This window comes from Aethalodelphis obliquidens, unplaced genomic scaffold (genome assembly GCF_003676395.1).
Source record: "Aethalodelphis obliquidens isolate GAN/ISIS:26980383/991018 unplaced genomic scaffold, ASM367639v1 scaffold11, whole genome shotgun sequence".
Taxonomy (NCBI): domain Eukaryota; kingdom Metazoa; phylum Chordata; class Mammalia; order Artiodactyla; family Delphinidae; genus Aethalodelphis; species Aethalodelphis obliquidens.
The window spans coordinates 38,493,544-38,510,227 of NW_020837955.1; the positions used below are offsets into that span (position 1 = coordinate 38,493,544).

At 40.3% G+C, this 16,684-nt stretch overlaps 2 protein-coding genes across 11 annotated transcripts in view; one reads left to right on the forward strand and one right to left on the reverse strand.

Annotated features, from left to right (window-relative positions):
- ZRANB1 (zinc finger RANBP2-type containing 1) overlaps window positions 1-13,162 on the forward strand; it is a 69,354-nt gene extending 56,192 nt beyond the window's left edge. For 3 of the 4 annotated variants that reach the window (XM_027112890.1, XM_027112891.1, XM_027112892.1), the window contains 4 exons: window positions 6,584-6,704; window positions 8,227-8,356; window positions 8,462-8,691; window positions 9,862-13,162. In XM_027112890.1, the coding sequence (XP_026968691.1) occupies window positions 6,584-6,704; window positions 8,227-8,356; window positions 8,462-8,691; window positions 9,862-10,080 (700 nt within the window). In that variant the 3' untranslated portion in view covers window positions 10,081-13,162. The remainder of the gene's footprint in view (window positions 1-6,583; window positions 6,705-8,226; window positions 8,357-8,461; window positions 8,692-9,861) is intronic. The other variant, XM_027112889.1, reaches the window with a different exon arrangement.
- Window positions 13,163-13,451: 289 nt separating this feature from the next.
- CTBP2 (C-terminal binding protein 2) overlaps window positions 13,452-16,684 on the reverse strand; it is a 166,913-nt gene continuing 163,680 nt past the window's right edge. For all 7 annotated transcript variants that reach the window (XM_027112898.1, XM_027112894.1, XM_027112900.1 and 4 more), the window contains one exon: window positions 13,452-14,848. In XM_027112898.1, the coding sequence (XP_026968699.1) occupies window positions 14,668-14,848 (181 nt within the window). In that variant the 3' untranslated portion in view covers window positions 13,452-14,667. The remainder of the gene's footprint in view (window positions 14,849-16,684) is intronic.

Genomic DNA, 16,684 nt, shown 5'->3' on the forward strand with positions numbered 1-16,684 from the left:
ATCAGGCCTGGTGAGCCTGATGTCATTAAATGTTCAGTCTGTCTGACCTCTAGATTGGATTACGTGCTCATCAAACAACACCCTAATGATGAGTTGGCTGTTTGTGTGGGCCTGCCCTCACCGAGGGGATGAGTCGTTTTGGATATTGTGGTTTTACAGGTTTGCCTTGTAGGTTTAGTTAATGTGACTCTGCCCTTGGAAAGATAGATCTGTCCTCTGGGTGTGGATGAGGTCTAGCTGCTCAGCCTGGAAACTAGATCTGGACCTTGGTAAGTCTACCATTTTACAAGTCCTTTTTAAAAGGCAGCTCTAGCCTTTCCTCTGACAGTAATATTCTGACCCTGTTGTAAGGTTGAAAGTGTACTGTAAATTTCAGCAGGTGATATCTACTTTTCCTAGCTGTGAGGGCTTTAAAAAGAAAAAGACATTGGTGGCTATTAATAGTTTGGGAACTTTATGCTACCCGTTTCTCAAAGCTGGCAGTGGGTAATCTTCTGGATTGGAGTTGTCACTTATATTTGTATTAGGACTGAAATTCTACTTTTGAGTCATTTGAAGTCTCAAAAGTCTAATGTGAAAGTAGGGGGAAAGAGAAAAAGATTGCCATAATCTGAGGTGGAAAATGGGCTAGATGGCTATTGAGAGTGAGAAGGACCTAGGTTGTATGAGTGCAGCCACTGGTAAGTGCTGTTGTGGCAGGTCGTTTGGTAGTGGAGGCCTTGGTTCTAAAAGGATGCTTCGCTGGCGTATGAACAGGCTTTCCACAGTAAAGAGTGCCTTGGTGCCACCTCCTCCAGTCCCTGCCATACAGGGTCTTCACCTGGTGTTTTACAGTTAAGGCATAGGAAGCTGCAAGGATTGTAGTGATCACATAGACATCCTTTTCACTATCTTGGGGTGGAGAGGGGATGAAGATTATCAAATGAGGAGAGAGGAAGCATTGTTGCCGTAGATTCAAGGCATCAGTGATGTGGGTCAAATATATTAGCCTTACTGAATAACGATTAAATTGTTGACTATTTTGAGTTGTGACAAGTTTGTTGACTGGGCTCTTATATGACTATTAGAAGGTAGAATGAGAGGGCCCTGTCCTAGGTCAGGAGAGGAGCAGCCAGTATATCACTTGTGCAGTCTCCTTTTAAATCAGCTTTCTGCTAGGGTTTCCTTTGCTCATAATCCAAATCAAGTGGGATGAGACTTTTTTTAAGTCATAAAATATCTAAATGAGAACTGAGAAAGTAATTTTCTTTTATTTAAACCCTTCCTCCTATCACTTAAAGATAGGACATTTTTTTTGTGGTGGTAGCCGTGCTTTTCTGTTGGGTGCCTATGATTTGATCCGGCTCAAGTGCTCAAGATGGAATATTGTACTTGCCTTTGATTGACATGTCAATCCAAATAGAGAGCCAAATGGGAGTAATTAATATAAATAGGGGGAAAAATCAGTGAAAAATCAGTTCTTTTAGAAGTATCAGCTTTGGATAACTTAATTGTTGTGCCTCTCTATATACATTTTTAGACCTTAATTGGTTGAGAGCAGTTTTAGTTCACAGCACAATGGAAAGGAAGTCACCGTTGTTTGCCATGTCCCCCCACGCATAACTGCCCATTACGAACATCCCCCACAGAGTGGTATGTTTGTGACAAGTGATGAACCGACACTGACGTCAAATATTCTTATCACCGAAAGTCCATAGCTCACATTAGGGTTCATCTTAGTATACATTCTGTGATTTTGGACAAATGTGTAATGACATGTGTCCACCATTATATAGATAGTATTGAACAGAGGATTACAATTATAGTATCAGAGAGAGTATTTTCAATGCCCCCAAATCCTCTGTGCTCTGCCACTGCATCCTTTCCTCCTGCCTAACTCTGGCAGCCACTGGTCTTTTTACTGTCTCTGTTGTTTTTGCCTTTTCCACACTGTCATGTGGTTGGAGTCATATAATATGTAGCCATTTCAGATCAGCTGCTTTCACTTCGTAATGTGCATTTAGGGTTCCTCTGTTTTTTCATGGCTTACATAGCTCATTTCTTTGTAATGCTGAAAAGTACTTCATTGTCTGGATGAATTTTATCCATTCTGAAGGACACTTTGCTTGCAAGTTTTGGCAGTTATGAATAAAGCTGCTGTGAACTTCCATATGCAGGGTTTTGTGTGTTCATAGATTTTCAGTTCCTTTGGGTAAACACCAAAGTTCATAATAGCTGGATTATCTAATAAGAGTATGTGTTTAGTTTTGTGAGAAACTGCCAATCAATCTTCCAAGGTAGCAGTACTGTTATGCATTCCCACCAGCAATGAATGAGAATTCCTGTTGCTCCATATCCTTGCCAGCATTTGATGTTGTCAGCATTGTTACATTTAGATCATTGACATTCAAAGTGATTATTGATATAGTTGGATTCATAACTTCCATGTTTGTAACTGTTTTCTATTTGTTGCCCTGTTCTTTGTTCCTGTTTTTGTCTTTCACTCTTTTTCTTTCGTTTTTTTTTTTTTTTTTTTTGCGGTACTTGGGCTTCTCACTGTTGTGGCCTGTCCTGTTGCGGAGCACAGACTCAGCGGCCATGGCTCACGGGCCCAGCCGCTATGCGGCATGTGGGATCCTCCCGGACCCGGGGCACGAACCCGTGTCCCCTGCATCGGCAGGCGGACTTTCAACCACTGCGCCACCAGGGAAGCCCCTGTCTTTCATGTTTTTTGTTGAGCATTTTATGATTCTATTTTCTCTACTTTCTTAGCATATCAGTTATACTTATTTTTTTAACTTTTATTAGTGGTTGCCCTAGAGTTTGCAGTATATTTTTACAAATAATCCAAGTCCGCTTTCAAATAAAACTGTACCACTTCATGGGTTGTGTCATTACCTCATAATAACAAAATAATCCTAATTCCTCCTTTCTGTCCCTTGTATCTTTATTGTCATTCATTTCACTTATATGTAAGCATACATAAGCGCATACCTGCACACACGCTCGCACGTTCATACACACACACTATATATATATACATAAGTATGCATAATCAAATATTATTTTGAATAAACTATTATCTGTTAGATCAATTAAGAATAAAAAATAAAAGTTTTAATTTTATCTTCAATTTATTTCTTAATGCTCTTCCTTTTTTTATGTAGATCAAAATTTTTGATCTATGTTATTTTCCTTCTTTCTAAAGAACTTCTTTTAACATTTCTTGTGAACCGGGTCTCTGGCAACAAATTCCCTCCATTTTTGTTTGTTTGAGAAAGACTTTATTTCTTTTTTACTTTTGAAGGATCATTTCACAGGATATAGAATTCTAGGTTGGTGTTTTTTTTGTCTCAACTTTTAAACTATTTCACTTCATTCTCTTCTTGCTTGCATGGTTTCTGAGAAGTCGGATATAATTCTTATCTTTTGTTTCTGCATAGGCAGGTGTTTTTTGGGTTTTTAAAAATAAATTTATTTATTTATTTACTTTTGGCTGCGTTGCTGTGCGTGGGCTTTCTCTAGTTGTGGCGAGCGGGAGCTACTCTTCATTGCATTGTGCAGGTTTCTCATTGCAGTGGCTTTTCTTTTGTGGGGCACGAACTCTAGGCACACGGGCTTCAGTAGTTGTAGCACACGGGCTCAGTGGTTCTGACTCATGGGCTCTAGAGCTTAGGCTCAGTAGTTGTGGAGCACAGGCTTAGTTGCTCTGTGGCATGTGGGATCTTCCTGGATCAGGGCTTGAACCTGTGTTCCCTGCATTGCCAGGAAGATTCTTAACCACTGCTCCACCAGGGAAGTCCCAGGTAGGTGTTTTTTATATTCTGTCTTCTTTCAGGACCTTTTTCTTTAATTTTCTGTTGTTTGAATATGATATGCCTAGGTGTAGTTTTTCTGGCATTTTTCCTTCTTGGTGTTCTCTGAGCTTCCTGGATCTGTGGTATGGTGTCTGACATTAATTTGGTGAGATTCTCAGTCATTGTTTCAAATATTTCTTCCGTTACTTTCTTTTTTCTCCCTCTATTATTGACATTTGTATGTTATACCTTTTGTAGTTGTCCCATGGTTATTTGAAATTCACTTTTTTTTTCTATGTGTGTTATATTTGCTTTTTAGATTTGGAGGTTTGTATTGATGTATCTTCATGAGGTTCTTTGCTTAGCTGTATCCAGTCCACTATAAGCCTATCAAAAATGTTCTTCATTTCTGTTGGTGTTTTTGATCTCTAGCATTTCATTTTGGCTCTTTCTTAGGATTTCCATCTCTCTTCTTACATTGCCCATCTGTTCTTGCATGCTCTCTTTTTCCATTAGATCCCTTAGCATACTTATTATAGTTGTTTACAGTTTTTAAATTTAAAATTTTAAAGTTTTATTCCTGTGTTTTCACCTAGGAATTCCATAGTTTTAGCTTTTACATTTAAAGTCTGTGACCCATTTTGAGCTAATTTTTATTGAAGGTGTGAGGTAAAGATCTAAAATCATCTGTTTTGCATGGATATCCAGTTGTCCCAGTACTGTTTATTTTTTTTTTCCCATTCAAATGCCTTGGTACTTCTGTCAAAAAGTATTTTACCTTAAAAGTAAAAGTTTATTTCTGGACTCTCAATTTTTTCCTGTTGATATGTATGTCTGTCCTTATGCTGACATTAGACTTTCTTGATGATTGTAGCTTTGTGGTAGGTTTTGAAATCTGGAGTATAAGTCTTCCAACTTTGTACTACTTCTTTCAAGATTCTTTTTGCTATTCTGAATTCTTTGGATTTCTAGATAAATTTTAGGTTCTAGCTTCTGCAGAAAAGTCCTCTGAGATTTTGATAGAGATTGCACTGAATGTGGAATTCATCCATGAATGTGGAATTGATTTTTTTAAAAATAAATTTATTTATTTTTGGCTGCATTGGTTCTTCGTTGCTGCTCGTGGACATTCTCTAGTTGTGGCGAGCGGGGGCTACGGGCTTCATTAGTTGTGGCACGCGGGCTCTAGAGCACAGGCTCAGTAGTTATGGTGCACGGGCTTAGTTGCTCTGTGGCATGTGGGATCTTCCTGGATCAGGGCTCAAACCCGTGTCTCCTGCATTGGCAGGCAGATTCTTAATCACTGCACCACCAGGGAAGCCCCAAAGTGACTTCTCAGTGTTAAAGCCAAACTTGCTGTCCCGCTTGGCCTCGTATTCCTGGATTTGGTTTGCTTGTCTGTTCTCAGTGAGCCAGGTAGCTTGAGTGTTTAGGTCTTTGTGTGGTGGGTGTGATTATTTGAACATGCTTATTTTTAAAATATATTTTGAACAGCCTTTTTCTGCAGTCTTCTTGAGTTTTGAGTGAAGTCATCATTTGATTTCTGGCACATTTAGGTGTCTCATTCAATAAAACGATCCTAGGCAGCAACCAAGAAATTTCTTAACTGCAGCAACTTTCTGTGTTTCATGATATTTTTCCTCGAATTTATTAAAACAATGTATTTTGTCATTGGTGCATTGAAATATATTTCTGTGTATCTTAGGTATTTTAAAAGAGGAATATCCATATTTTATTTTTAAACATTTGGCATTGAAACTTACATTCCTGATTTAAAAAGAGAAAACCTATGGTTCTCTGGCATAGAAAAGTTTTTTTTCTAATCAAACAAGAGTTAAGCCTCCGTAACATTCTTTTTTAAATCTAAAATATATTAATTTACTTTTTACGGAGCCCTGCATTAAGTTACTCTAAAGAAACGTGTGACACTAAGACATTTAATACCTTAACATTTCAACAACAGCAAAAGAATGTTTTCTGATCTTTTGATTCTTTTACCTAGAATTCAAATACATAAAAGTATTGGGGATTTCTGATAGTTCACTACATGTGAGAGGAATGTAATGTTACAAACAGGTTAAATGTCTTCAGAGGTCTTTGCTGGTTTGTTTTGTAAGACAGTGGATCACAGTTTTGAGCATAATTATATCCGGCTTTATTTAATTGTATACTTGATCTAAAGAAAAAGAATGTTTTGCTTTTAGTAATTCAGTCTACCAGTGGCCTAGTTTGATTTTTAGTCTTCATAATTTATTAGGCCGAAGTATTTAAACAGGTATTAAGCATGAAGAAGGGATTGTTCTTGTAGTTACAGTGATTTTTTATTTCAATTGTCATGTGATAATCAAATAATTTTATTTAATGAATGAAATCTCAAGGAAGTGATTTTGATATTCTTGTAAACACATGGGCTATTTCTAGTCTGTGACCAAGTAGTGGATAACTATTCATTAATGGAGAAATGTAGTGTCTTTGATTTTTATCCAACCTCTCAGATGATTTTGAGTGTTTTTAGTTTTTATTTGTAAACCAATAGTAGACAATTGAAATCAACCGTTCTCATCACTAGTGTTCGTAGTTTTGATGAAAATTTGGTGGGTGGTGAATCAGATTATGTCTGAGGATATGTTAAAAGATGTCTGCTAGCAGAAAGGAGGCATTTTTAATTGGAAAAATATACTGCAAGCCAGGTAAAATTAATTATTAATCTCTGCATTTGAATTGCTTAAAGACTACATTAAATAAATGATCGGAACATTAAATGAACTGTTTATAGAAAGGCTTCTGTTTTACTCTGTTGCTTTTAGGTTTTATACACGTTGGAAAGATTGGGAGTCCTGGTATTCTCAGAGCTTTGGTTTACATTTTTCCTTGAGAGAAGAACAGTGGCAAGAAGACTGGGCATTTATACTCTCTCTTGCTAGTCAGGTAAGAATGCTTCAGGGCATGTTGCTCCTATGAGAAAAGTGAGGCAGCTGGTCTAAATGCCTTGGTTTACACTAAGACCATGTTGGAGGCAGTGTGGCATGAAGGGAAGAGCGCTTGACTTGGCAGCAGGTGACTTGGGTTCTAGTGACTGCTGTTTATCAGCTCTGGGACCATAGGCAAGTCCTCGCTGCAGCACAGGGAGGGCAACATGTTTCTTATATTAAGTGATTAAAAAACTGTCCAAATAAAAGTTGTACTTGGTGATTCTAACCTCTTAAATATTTCCTCAGATTACTCTTCAGTTATATTGTCCTCTCAGGTGACTTTTTGGGATTGACATATACACGCTATTATATATAAAATAGATAGCTAATAAGGACCTACTGTGTAGCACAGGGAACTCTACTCAATACTCTGTAATGACCTATATGGGAAAAGAATCTAAAAAAGAGTGGATATAGGTATATGTATAACAATTCTCATTGCTGTACAGCAGAAACTAACACAACATTGTAAATCAACTATACTCCAATAAAAATTTAAAAAAATAATAAATTAAAAATTTTAAGAAGTGGTGGCTTTATGCCTGTTTTACCTACCTACGGGTTAGCTCCCATTCTGTGTCCGAGGGGACACTTCCCCAAGATCTCTGTGCTAGTGGTGGTGCTGATGCTGAGCTGCCAGGCCCCTGAGGATCAAGTTGTGATCTTCACAAGGCTCCCCAGGTGAGGAGCCTCCGTCCACGTGACGCAGGCCACGGAGAAGGTGCCGTGGACAGGAATGATTAACTAACTTGGGAATGAACTTTTATAGATGTATTGTGTAGGGCTGTCCCTCACACTCATGCTAGTTTTATTTTATGAAGCATATTAATATACTTAACTATAAACTTCAAATATATGCACAACAAACCACTTCTTTTCTTTGCAGAAAGCATCATAATTCATTAGTACCCTCTGAGGGAAGTACCTTCTGTCTTTGGGTCATTTGGGCAGGGTTCACAGTGACTGTTTTACATCTGAGACATGTACCTCCTGTAAAGGTGCTGTCAGAATCATTATGGGGGGAAGGGAGACCTGTTGCATATTCTTGCCTTAGGTGATGCAGCCATTTGCAGCCATTTATGTTTGTGTGAAATAACGAAGTTCTTTTTACTTCGGGTGGACCTTGTTGTAGGTAGTACTTTCACAAGTAACTTAACCAGAAGGCAGTTATAGAAATCAAGCTTCCTTTGCTGTCTGAACCTCTTGTTTCTGAAATCAGTATTTAAACAAATCTGTTCAGTTCTTGAGTTTGGATAATGAAGGATACCTGTACATAAACTTTGCAGATTTCTTTTATTGGACTTTGCTGTTTGAGGAATCAAACTCTTTAGTTGGACAGTAGTATTACTATATTTTTTAAATGAATTGAGGTAGTGTAATAATGGAGGAGGGTAGCATTGTGTTACACACATCAGTCTTCCGGGGTGGTAATAAATGTTTTAAAGAGAATTTGCTTTCTTTTATTTTGTTCTGTACAGCCTGGAGCAAGTTTGGAACAGACCCACATTTTTGTACTTGCACATATTCTTAGACGACCAATTATAGTTTATGGAGTAAAATATTATAAAAGCTTCCGGGGAGAAACTTTGGGATATACTCGGTTTCAAGGTAAGCCATTATCATGAGTATTTTGGAGCTTTCTTGTTTATTATTTTAATGCACATTGCAGTCACATCCTGAAAATCTCATTGTGACTTTCTTCCCTCTTTCCAGGTGTGTATTTGCCTTTGTTGTGGGAACAGAGTTTTTGTTGGAAAAGTCCGATTGCTCTGGGCTATACAAGGGGCCACTTCTCTGCTTTGGTTGCCATGGAAAATGATGGCTATGGTAACCGAGGTGCTGGTGCTAACCTGAACACCGATGACGATGTCACCATTACATTTCTGCCTCTGGTTGACAGTGAAAGGAAGTTACTCCATGTGCACTTCCTTTCTGCTCAGGAGGTAAGAAGCCTGTTTCTTGTATTAATTACTTAAAGTAGCAGCACTGTACCAGAACCCAGCCTAATGTGTCTTTCAGGTGTGGTATTATCTGTACTACCACTTACAATTTTGAACTAGGTCGTAGTAATTGTCACTTTCTATAAATCCTGGTCAGACAGACTTTGAAATTTATCTTTTCAGAATTGCTGTGTAGGATGTGTTCTGCAGAGATAAAGCAGTGAAGACCAAAGTCCTAGCCCTCAGGTAGTGCTGAGTGCTGAGGAGATAAAAAGATGGGGTGAGGGGGAAAGGGGGGGATGAGGGGGCCACCGGGGGCCCAAGGTAAGGCATCACTGAGGAGGTGATGCCTGAATTGAGACCTGAAAGAGGAAGGAGTCTTGCAGAATCTGGGGGAAGAGAGTTGTAGGTAGAGGGAAGTTCAAGCCAGTGTGGTTTGTGGGGATTGGGCAAGCGGGGAGAGACGAGGCTGAGAGGTTAAGGGGTGGCATGGGGTCATCAACGGTCTTTTAAATCTTTGGCTTTATTCTGGGTAAGCTGGGGAGCCAACAGCCAGTTTGCCCAGAAGAGGAATACTGGCAACTCGGTTGAGACTCGATACCTGGGCAGTGGTGGGAACAGGAGCAGGTGGGAGGTCACTGGAGCTGCGGGGGAGCAGGTGGTGCACGCCAGGCAGGGGAGGTGGCGAGAATGTGTAAAAGAGCGCTCCAGCCCAAATTCTTATAAAATTATTGGTCTTTTATTTCATATACTAGTAATAATTATAAACTTTTTATAACCATGATATTAAGAAAAAAGTTCAGATAATTTTTGTTCCTTGAGCCTATATACATAACTTTCTGAGTAAACTTACCTTGTTCTGTTTGAAGCTGCAAGGATCAGCTTATTAGATAACATTTGCTTTTTGCTATTATATCAAACAAATTAACTTATTACTAGGCTATTCTTCCCTCTAGGTTTTTCTGTGAATTTTCCCATAGATTTTTTTTCTATTTAACCACAGGAAACTGGGTTTTAAACATAAAATTGATGAGAGGTGGAAACCATGTTGAAACACTTCGTTGCTCTGGCCTTTTTCATTAATCATACCAGCTGTAGGTTTCTGTTAAATTTTTCCTGTCAAGTCTGTGATCTGTTGTGTTATTTTCCCTCTTCTTCACATTCCTCTAAAAGCTAGGTAATGAGGAACAGCAAGAAAAGCTGCTCAGGGAGTGGCTGGACTGCTGTGTGACTGAGGGAGGAGTTCTCGTGGCCATGCAGAAGAGCTCCCGGCGGCGAAATCACCCTCTGGTCACGCAAATGGTAGAAAAATGGCTTGACCGCTACCGACAGATCCGGCCTTGTACATCCCTGTCTGATGGGGAGGAAGACGAAGATGATGAAGATGAATGAAAATAATCAAAGAGCAGAAGAGCAAGGTACCAGCTCTATAGTGACCTCCACGCTGCTGCGGTGCTCCAGGCAGAGTGCACGGCATGGAATGAAGCAGATCTGGCAGGATCTGCTTGGAAGGGTTTTTCTGATCCACACCCCGTGGAGATGATGCATCTGCTGTGAGGAGACAGAACTTTGGACTACAGTTTGTAAAAAATGAATTTTATTAAGACAGAACTTTTTTCCTTTCAAATTGTAAATCTGTCTATAAATGTAACGCATGTGGTTGTGTAAGAAGTTGTGTAATAGGAAAAGTTGTACCAGCATCTTCATATTATTGAGAAGTTTTTTCCAGCATGGGCACCTCCAAAAGCACATGGCAGATCACTCTTTGTTCCTTTGAGATAATTCTTTTTTAAGTAGAACCTGGCATTCTACTTGCATCTTAAAAGATCGTTTTACATTATATCTCACTAGAGCTCGTTAGAGATTTGGAAACTTTTTGTACAAATTACCCACAGCAAAACATAAAAACAAGCTTTTATTTTTATTAATAATTTAGTTCCTGTTGTGCCCAATAAAATAAAATAAAATCTTTAAGGAACAAACTGTAAGAAAAGTAAGGATTTTTTATTGAGTGAACTTTGCATAGACATCGTTCCCTTGTTTTGGAAAGGGTTTTGGTTTCTATTATCTTGTCTTTTTAAAAGTTTCTGATAATGCCCCTTTTCAGTGTTTAGGTATTTATTTGTTTGGAAGAGTACCCTTAAGATGGGGCTTCTTCTACCAGACTCTGGGCAGCAGTCTCTTTGTGAATAGTTATTCGGTGGATGTAAGTGAGGGGAGTGCTGGCGGGGGAGTGCTCGGGGGAGCCGGCCCACTCGTATGTAACTGAATGAATTGTGTGAAATTCGCCCACTTGACTCTGTTGACAATGTTATACTCTCCCAGGTTGCCATGCATAGAGTCTGTGGATTCTTAACTGTCTTTTATCATCAACTCTGCTTTAAGCAAATTGTATTAGAAAGGCATGCCTTTGCTTGGGCTAATTGGGAATATCAGTTCAGTATAGAATAAAGATTTAAGAACGCAGTAAGGTGGTAAGTGCATTGTATAATGAATTTCTCAGTGAGTAGTCTGAGAATTTTTGCATGTTGGTTAATTGTGGCCATTCTTATTTAAAGTTAAGACTATAATCTTAGGTAGGAAAACTTTCTACAAAAAGTATTATTTGACCACTTCAGGTATACATTCAAAACTGGGTAAAAATTTCAGACCTATCTCAGGAACACAAAAAGACTTAGTGTCCTGGTAAGCACTTTGTAGACTATTGATGTGGCAAGGAATTTGGCAAGAAGCCCTACACACACACACACACACACACACTCACACTCACTCACTCACACTTTTCCTTCCCTTTGATGAAAAGGCTGTGAAAACCTTGAAATATTTACTTCTTGTTTTCTTCTAAGTTCTGTTTAGATGCTATTGAAATGTGCACAACCTCAGATTTGATGCTGGAATACTAAAAATAGAAAATTACCTATGAGATGTCATCTCTCTAGTTCTTTCTTCCCTCTCTGAACACCTTGAAACGTGTTCCCAGGATGATCTCTTTTGCTGCATGCTACAACTTGCAGGAAAAATATTTGCAATTTGATTCCATATGAATGAATTTTGATGTAATGTGTATGTTACTGTTTCAAATGGTTAATGTTTTCTTACAAATTGACTCTACGGTTTGCTTTCATTTTGGACAGAATTAATTTTTTAGAAGGCTGCCATTCTAATTACATAGCACAGCATCCCTATAAACTTTTCTCCATATACAGGGAGAGAATTCTTTAGTGGCCAGACATCCTGTTCTAGTTGCTGTTAAGCAAAAACTGCTCTCCCAGTTGAAGAATCCGAAGAGAAATGTTTGAGGGAAAAGCATCTAGTTGCTACGGTCTACATTACAGTCAGTGCTGTTCAGAAAACTGCAGGCTCGGTCTTTAGCCTTAGCCTCCGTGTGTTGTGTTTGCTGCGTGGTGTGTCCCCTGAGGTGCCTCTTTATTTATTTATTTATAGATCAGTGACCCTGACCACATCTAGTTTAACAGGTACAGCATTCTTCCCTGTGGGAAAGAATTATATATATATATATGACTCCATTTCTTAGGCTCCAGACAGGGATGGGGCTTTAAATGGTTTTCACAGCAGATTGGCTGGTAAAGGCCAACATTTTGGTGAATCAATGCTATGTTAAGCTCTTGAACTATCAAACAGCCATAACTGTTGTCCCAAGATAGAGTTTGCAGTCCTTTCTCAGATTATATATGGCAGGGTGACAGATATTGTATGTCTTTTGGTTGACTCCAGACAGTAATACCTTTAACTGTATGGACTTTATGGTTCTTTTTCTAGGGGGAATACAGTGTGGTGTTTTCTGTCAAAACCCAAGCACACCATGGATTTGGACCTTTTTATGTTTTTGGTTTTTAGGCTCATCGTGTCACAGACTTAGTCTGTGTTAAGGGACTATTGCTGTGCATAGTCGGTTGGGGGTCTCCTTTTTGTGCATACGTCACCCCCTCACTGATTGCCTGTTTGACAAGTGGTCGTGAAGATGATCTTGAGCTGCCACTTTGCTCCCCGGAGTGATAGGTCAGTAACCATTTGCTGTATCTCTGTCCAGGATCTCTCTATCCGTGTCAGGTGGTTTCAGTGTAATTTTTCATGGGAGACTTGGGATGGGACCACCACCTTAAAATGAGTGAGGAGGTTGATGCTTTAAGTTGTCATGACTTCTTTTTTTAAATGGGAAAGGGTGGGGGGAGGCGGCTGAAAAGGAGTTCGGTACCTGGAATTGTTGGACGTGACTGACATTTGCAGATACTGCTAGTAGTAAGGGGTTTAATGCTATTTGAGAAGGAAGACCCATAAAATCAATGGAAAGTTCCTAACCTATGGAAATGGCTGATGTTAATTAATTTGCAACATTTCTTTGTAAATATCATTAAAAATTTTTTTTTTTGAGATTCACCTCCCTTCCTGCATTAATGCTTGAGCCAGATAATTTTGCTTTTGGGTAAATTAAAATCAAAATTCTAAAACTTGACCAGTTTTGTTTCTTGAATTGACTTAGTTCTAACCCACTATTTCATCTTAGGGATGGCATGATTTGATAAGGATGGACTTATGTGAAGTTTTGATTTTTTCAATTAAACTATCACATGAAGTAATTATCAACATTCTTGCGTCTGGTTATGGAATAGGTAGATGACAGAAAAGTACTGTAAATCTTTGACCCTCGGAATAACAAGAGTTGGGAAACTGGCTAATTGAAAATGCAGTTGCCTTTAAACATCTCAAGGAGAGAACTTTTACACTGGTGAGTTGTACTTGAATTTCAGAGCTTAACAGAAATTTTTATTACTTTTTATTGAAAACTGCACTGAACGCTAAATGTCCACCTTTACAATAAACAAATACAGTAACGGTAACTCACACTAAAACAAAACATATTTCTGATAGCCATTATTTTTCTGTTTGGGACAGTTTTAAAGGTTTTTTTGTCACAAAAACAGGAATGTACCTATACAAAGGCTCAAAATAGGCCATCTTTTAAACAAAAAGGCGATGATTCACAAAAGACTATGAATATAACAGGTAACTAGTTGATACAAATCTAATAGGATTTGTTAAAATCAGTCACATCTAATAACACACCTGAAGTGTTCTTGTATAAAATATCACGTGAAGAAAAGAAGACTTTATCAATGTCTAAAAAAGTGGGTTTGTTCATAGACAATCTGACAAGTTACCATAAAAAGTGTTTCCTGAGACATAAGGAAATGCAACATTATTCTTCTTGAACCCTTTCAGTTCAAGACTTTCCACTCAATAAAATAGCTGAGGATCTGAAACTGAGAAAATATATTTGAGTACAAACAGCTTGTGAAACTTAATACTTTTTTTTTTTTTTTTTGCATCATCAGAGGGTTTTTACTGAACTCACAACCAACTTGCCCGCTCAGTATGCAGTTCAGATGGGAGAGACTTCTCTGTACAGGAGCCTGTACTGTCTTCAATCCTATGCTCGCGGTTGTCTAACACAGGCAAACAGTTTTCTCCCCATTTTGTAGTAATTTAATCTTCCTATTAGCAAAAGAGGTAACCAGCCCCCGTGGACCGAAGGGACTAGAGTCATAGGATGGGGATTTCCTCTTAATATTTTTTATTTTGATGTTTGGAACTCCTGATGCAACATTCTAGAGCAAGGTGTTCAGGACCTGCTGTGTCCAAGGGACTGATAAAGGAAAAAGATCTATTTATTCTTTGTGATTTGATGCACAGATGAAAAACTTAACACACAATAACAGAAGTTGGTCGTTAATAAATCACGTCCTAGTCTTTTTCAGCGCTTCCACAACCAGACGACATCTTCAGTTTTCCCACGTCTCGGCTTCGAGCTCCTTTGTAGTTTTAACACTGCAACGTCAATGATGCGTATGTCCAGAATCAGTTAAAAAGACTGTCAGATTCCTTTTCTCTTAGTTCATCTATTTTTCACTGTCTCTTGGTCCCAGGTGTATCTGAATGGTTACCTTCCGTCACTCTCTGCTATTGCTCGTTGGGGTGCTCTCGACTGTCCCCGTGTTTTGTGGGCTGGTTGGGAGAGGGAGCTTGGGAAGGGTGTGCCACTGTGGGGAGGTTGTGGGTTACCGGGATGCCTCCGGGGATGATCCCTTCCATGGCTGCAGGAAGTCCTCCCGGAGCCACGCCCACGATGCCTGGCGGGTATCTAGGGAGGGCGGGCACAAGAGAAAGGGCCGGTTAAGTTCAGGCCCCAGAAGCTGCCAAGCTCTTGCTCTGTTTATGGGATGGGTTGTCATACCTCCTACCTCCAAAGCAAGAAGAAGTCTACATGGTAAAGTTAAACATGGACATCTAATTCATAAACAACAAAGCCTAGTTAGTCCAATCAAAGCACTAATTTTGTAGCTTTTAGGCAACAGCAATAGACTATACTAATTAATCGTGTCGCATTTGGAAAACGTTTTGGACAAAATAAATTCCAAGTTTTCCGGCTGCGTTAGAAAGTATTCAGCAGTTATATCAAAGGCTTTAATGATTTCCTAACAGAGGGCATGGAGTACGCTTGCGAAGTGTGACTTCCTAGGCTGGTTAGTTACGGGCTCCCGTAACCTGAGATGTGGGTGGGGACAGGGCAGCAGCAGGGGAGATGGTGAGCTGGTGATGGGCAGGATGCCTGCCCTCTGACAGGGTACCTGGAGGGCACCTGAACGTGGCCTCATCTTATCCTGCAGGCACAGGAATGGCTGTGTGCGCGTGCACGCCGGAGCACATGGACATTATGCACAGGTGTGACTCGTGTATTTAAACACTGAGGACAAAACATACTTATGAAGCAGGGGCTTTAGAATTAGTCTTCCTCTCCAAGTTATCAAACCCTTCACACTTGCGGTAAAGGGGACGGGGTCTCGGCCTGTTACAGTGACGCTGGTCAGGGACTGTCCAGGAGGACTCTGATGAACAGGACCCTGTGAGCTGCAACCCTCCAGCACAAGCAGTTTTCCAAGGGGCCAAGGAGCCTTGCTCTGTCTAATTAGGACGTGTTTTCCAAGGGGCCAAGGAGCCTACCCTTTAAGGGACGTGACCCTTAAAGGGTAGGCCACCAACATGGACAAACAGGGGAATCCAATCTGGTGCTGGGCTGGGCCCAAGTGATGCTTGAAAATGCTTATGAGGGTAAAACCCAAGTGGGCCTTTAATAGAACATGCTGCGTGCAAATAAAGCCACGTGACTTGGGAAGAAACTGCTTGGCTTCCTTGCCCAGAGTAGGAGCGTCCATGTATGGGTCCTTTTACACAGACTATATTTAATCGCCCCCTAGAGCAGTGGTTCAAAACCAGGGATCTTGGGCAGTGTCTGGGGGGCGTTTTTAGTTGTCACCGTTGGGAGTGGGAGGTGCTATCGGCTTCTAGCGGGTGGGGGCCAGGGCTGCCACTATACATCCTATAATGCACGGGCCATCTGGCCCAGTACTGCCAAGGTGGGGCAGTCCTGGGTCAGAGTAAGCAGAACAAAAGGTCCCTTCTGGCATTCCACGCTGCAGCTTCTCTCCTTTATGGGGGAGGAGCTATTTCCCTGCAACCGGCCATGCTGGGGGAAGAGAACCATGGAAAACTACCACAGACAAAACCCCTGGTCCCTTCCAAGGGTCCTGGCTCGTGTCCCCAGTGCAGGCTCTCTTGCCTCAGTCCCACCCAAACTCTGTCACTGTCACGTGCCCCTGGGGTCAAACTTCCTGCCTCACGGAGAAACAAAGACCCCCCCCCCCCCCGTCAAATGGACTGGGCTTTGGCCAGAATGCTCTCCTTGGACAGAAAGTTCAAGTTAGAAAACAAAATCAGGCCCTCTTCCTTGATGACCTTTTCTGTACCTTTTCACCTAGAAACCCTCTGGTTTTCAAGTGGCTTTGGAATGAACAGTGATTCAGACCCGCTGGGGAATGCACAACCCACCCGTACCCCGCACCCCCTTTAAAATAGGAATTCCAATTCTCGGCTCTGTCCCCAAACTATGTTTGTTCCACGGAAATGAGGAATGGAAGAA